At 38.5% G+C, this 4,912-nt stretch overlaps 1 protein-coding gene across 1 annotated transcript in view; it reads left to right on the top strand.

Annotated features, from left to right (window-relative positions):
• Positions 1-1,820, top strand: part of qdpra (quinoid dihydropteridine reductase a) — a 10,293-nt gene extending 8,473 nt beyond the window's left edge. The window contains exon 4 of the mRNA XM_035669760.1: positions 719-1,820. Within this exon, the coding sequence (XP_035525653.1) occupies positions 719-821 (103 nt within the window). The 3' untranslated portion in view covers positions 822-1,820. The remainder of the gene's footprint in view (positions 1-718) is intronic.
• The last annotated feature ends 3,092 nt before the right edge of the window (positions 1,821-4,912 follow it).

Below are 4,912 nucleotides of genomic sequence, written 5' to 3'. Positions count from 1 at the left end.
TTTTTTTTTTTTTTTTGTCTACATAGGCCATTGAAATTGTAGCCTATCTACACTCAATATTTAGGAATTTATTGGGGAAAAAATAACAATATAGGAAATAGAAATATATTTTGAATATACCTTACAAATATAGGAGAAATAGATGATACTGCATGTAGGGATAGGACAATATACAATATGAGGTATCGCAATAAAAAAGCACTTCGATAAGTTTCCCATGGTGAATCAGGATAGACGTGAATATCCTCACATGGCTTGATTTGAAAAAAGCTCTCTGGCTCGCCAGCATACGCTATATTGATTTCCTGATTTATTTTGAACAAGGGGACAAGAGGGAGCCCACATCTTTCCAATGATTCCTAAACCCTAAGACTGTCACTATGGCTAAAAGGCTCGGCTTAAACTGGATGTGTGGAGATTCCAAAATAAAGAACAGGGAGATGAGGTACCTATCTGTGGTGCAAGAAATATGTGTTTCTTAACAAAATGTAGGTAAAGTGGTAAAGTGTGACATGAAATATTCATATCGTCCCATGCCTAACTACACGTTATGTATTGGAATCGCATGGACTAATGTAGAATTGCAGTCTGATGGTCTTTAATAGACATATATGGACCCCCCAAGTGATAAGGTATTGTAATACTACAAAATCGACATGTCTATCAACAGATGAATATGTTTGGGTTTTGACCACTTCTGTTTCTCTCATTCCTCCAGAATGTTCTTCAAGTGGGCTGCAGGAGAGAACCGGCCCGCTTCAGGGAGCCTGATGCAGCTACTGACCTCCGGAGGTGAAACCCAGGCTGTGCCCGCGCAGTAGAGGACAGAGTGAAGCTGTGGAGATGGTGATGGGGGGTTGGGAGGGGGAGAGTGAGATGGATGGAAGCAGAGAGATATAGAGTGATAGAGAGAGGGGGGGAGGAGGATATGGGAAAGGAGAGTTAGAGAGATAGGGGGAGTGATGAAGAGGGTTGGAGGGCTTAGAGGTGAAGAAAGATGGTGACAGAGAGAAACTGAATAAAATGAGAAGCTGGAGAGGAGACGGCTAGATGGGTTTGTTTTGGAGGGGTGGGGGGCTTTCATTGCTAATGCAGCCTCACTGCGCCATCTAGCTGTAAAGCCCTACAATTGTCTCACATTCAAAATCACTTGCTTGTTTTGGATGCCCCTTCAGGGTGCATTCTCCACTCTTGCAGAACAATTTTGAGCACTTCTCCAAAATATTCTTTCATCAGTGAAGTGAGAAACATTTAATATCAAAATGTGAAAGTCTCTCTTGTTTTGGTCAGGACTACATGAAAGCAATCGCTGATTAAGATGCATATAATTTATTATAGCATAGCATTGTAATTCTGTATCATAGCAGTATAATTACAATAATTATATGTAGAAAATTGCTCCAAATGAATGAGCAGTCCTCACTTTCCCCTAGAGTTTCTGTGTTTCCCCCTGTTCTCCAAAATGATAGCCACTTCCTACCTACACTAGCTAAAGCCATTCTCTTAAACATCTGTGAAATTCAACTCACAACAGTGTCAGGCCAGTGTGACATCTGTAGACCTTTTTTAGTTTGTACTGTCTATAGTTCCTGAAGGTCTTCTGCCACTGCGGGACCTTGAAGTCAAAGAAAGCCGCTGTTTTCTCTCAAACGGACAATACAGTTTAAAGTAGAGTGGCCTTATTTTATGTTTGTAGCCTTCACGTCAAAGTGTCCTTGGTGTCTGCAGTGTGAAAAAGGTGCTCTGTTCCTGTCGTGAGTTTTCTAAGTCGTGTATTGTAACTGTGTCAAATTCACAATAAAAAAAATTCAAATAAAGGATCAGTTTTGAGGTTCAGAGTTCATTCTTGACCCTGGAAAAAGCAGCTGACAAAAGAATCTCACCTCAAGGTCCGTTAAGTAGCTGCTGTAGTGCTTTCAGTTAGCAATCACTTCATCTTTACTATAAAGCGCACTATATTTACTGTCTGTCTTTGCTGCCAATGCGTCACACTTATTGATTTCATACACAGCCATGGTCTTCGTCAGCAGAGCTTTCTCACTTGTTGTGGACTTTAATGTTCAAATTGCTTTTTTGTTTGTTTGTTTTTTGTTCAAAATTCATTCTTCACCCTGCTGTTGACCAAAAAACCTAAATTTAACTTGTGAAAATACATTTTAGTTAACTGAAATAAAAATAAAAACTACAATAGACGGAAAAAAAAAAATACAATAAAAAAAGAAAAGAGCAAACCCATTCTGAAAACTAAACTATACAAAAATAAAAATCAAAGAAAGAATCAAGAACTGTTACGATATGGATTTGTTTTGTTTAAATTATGTATAGTTGTAAAGCCAATTTAAAGTTGATACAATACTGCATCTCACAATCCACTTTACAGTCACATATGATTTTTTGGAATTAAAAAGATACTAGTCAGAATAAAATAAAATGTGCAAATCTTTACCTTATCTATGAGTCTTAGACATTAGAAAATCTTGGAATTGAAAGAATAAGGCTGCTGATATTCTATATTTTAAGACCAAAACTAACAATGTTTAGTTCCTGTATGGCTCTCAGCCCCAAGCCCATTTGTTCCTACTGAAAAGGTAAAAAATAGGTCATGAATAGGGGTTTAGATTTTTTTTAAAAAGCTACATAATTTCCTTAAACAGCTTTTTTAGCAAATGTCACTCAGGACAAAAGGTAAATACTGCATTTGTTGGGGACTATTTTTAGCTGCGGATTAATACACATTTGACTGGCCAATGACCAGCAGCAGGAAAAAGCTATGTCAAGTTTTGGCCACACAGAAAATATAGTACTTGTTAAAAGCATCTGTCTTTGTAGGTTTTAGTATTTTAATGTTGACAATAAAATATATTGAATATCACCAGCCCTTTAAACAACCACTAGATGGTGCTCTCTAATAAGAGCCACTGCCTGCCATGCCAGTCTGTGTTTTAGTAGAGGTCATATTAATCTGACTATGCACTGCCATGCATAGACTGCATAAAAATAACTTACAGAAGGGCCCTTTAGCATTCACTCTCCTGCACTGAACTGATTGCTGAGCATCCAGGCCTTTCACCTTGGCAAATGCAAATCTCTACAGCGGCGACATCTGGGAAGACATCAATTTAAAAGTTGGATTATGGCGAATAGATTATTTTACAGCCCCATTCCTCTCTGCACAAAATGTTGTTGTTGTTCAACCAACCCATATATTCACCTTCAGCGTGGACCAGAATGCACATAAATAGACTACGGGGCAGCTGCTGGGCCTTGGTCTTAAACTCCACTATTTCTCTCTGCTGGCCACAGTTCCAGGGGACTATATGGCTGTTGACAAGCACACTGCAATAAATCACCATGCTGAGGATTAATAGGAAAGAGCAAAGCGCCCCAGCTCACTGTAGCTGATATGTATTTATTCTAGGTGGCGTAGCAATTCATCTCACTGCGTGTATGCCCATGTGTGTGTGAGGGCCTGAGGCGAATTCAACACGTCTGTGCATACATTACCTCCCACGATGCCAGCACTATAGAGTGATTGCCCATGGGGATCGAGTCAATGTTTATCACAGAAAGCGTTTCAGCTGATCAAAGATTACCGCTGAGACAGAGCATGTTGTTCCTGTTTCAGCTGGGGCAGATAAGTTGTCACCCAGCGACACAGATGCCATTGTTTTGTGCAGTGTGAATCTATGGGAAGCAAATTATTCGTATGTCACAGGTGCAGCGGCGTGCTAAAGAGAATTTATTTGTGGTACTCTTCTTTCAAGCTGCAGTAGCACGTTTTTTCACATCTCATGACGGTGAGTATGTAAATGCAGGATGACTGATCTAAGATTGCTGTTTGTCTATTCACTCTGGCGAACAAGGAATAGTGTCACATAAGGGCAACAGAACCATTCAGTGTAATGGGACAGTGTAACTAGATATTGCTGGTATATAGATATGAGATGGTACTGAAAACTCAGTTGAAAGACCTTTGAGTTTAGGTTTAGGGTCAAGGTTTACGGTTAGGTTATGGTTATGTTTTTTGTTATTTCTCTACTAAAAACACTCCAATAAAGGCATAAAATACCCAAACTTACCTTTTAAAAATTCCAACTTTTCAAAGACCATCAGTGGCGAAGCAACAATCTTGTAAATCCTGTATTACCATAAAAAAGTCCTGCTCAAGGATTTGCATTATTTCCAGCAACCAAAGATATTTAATGGGAAGCTGTCTGGATAGAAATAGTACAGCACCATTACTCATGGTTTATATATATGTATATATATATATATATATATATATGTCGTATACCTGCCGCTCCAGAAATAGACACATCAGCGTAACAATCTATGTTTCTACTTTGTGTCTTTGTACTTTGTACTAGCTTTCCTTTTTCTTTTTCCTTTTTTGAAAAAACACATACTAAGTACATAGAACCAACAGTACATTTAAGTATCCTGTTCCTCACCTCAGTCAGATGATCATCTTTTACCTGAGCAAAGGTCAACGGTTCTCTTGTGTATTAATACATTTATGATTTATGATTCCTTTTTGAATATGACGCTCTTGGATAAAAATCCATCCATCCATTTAACAATCCTGGTTAAATAAAGGTCAGATCGATGAAAAAATTTGATTTATGATCCAATGTAATGAGTTGATCCAAAGCAAGCATAGTTTGGTATACACCCTCCCTTTAGTTCTGAAGTTTACTGTCTGACTGTATATTGTATTATAATGAGGGAAACTGGCTCCTAGTCTTTCCTTTTTCCCATTTTTAATTAAGCCTGTCAAAAATGTTTCTAATGTTTGAAAGTCACTGTTCAACCCAGAATATAACAAAGGAGCTGCGTTGCTGTTCAGTTGCCTGAAAACAGGTGCAGTTGTCTGAATTTGCCTCTAATGGCGCAATGGCTTTGCAATGGCTTT

The sequence above is a fragment of the Morone saxatilis genome, unplaced genomic scaffold (assembly GCF_004916995.1).
Source record: "Morone saxatilis isolate NCDOM2014 unplaced genomic scaffold, NCSU_SB_2.0 Contig22, whole genome shotgun sequence".
Taxonomy (NCBI): domain Eukaryota; kingdom Metazoa; phylum Chordata; class Actinopteri; family Moronidae; genus Morone; species Morone saxatilis.
Note: the sequence above shows the minus strand (reverse complement) of the source record. Positions and strands in the feature narration are given on the sequence as shown.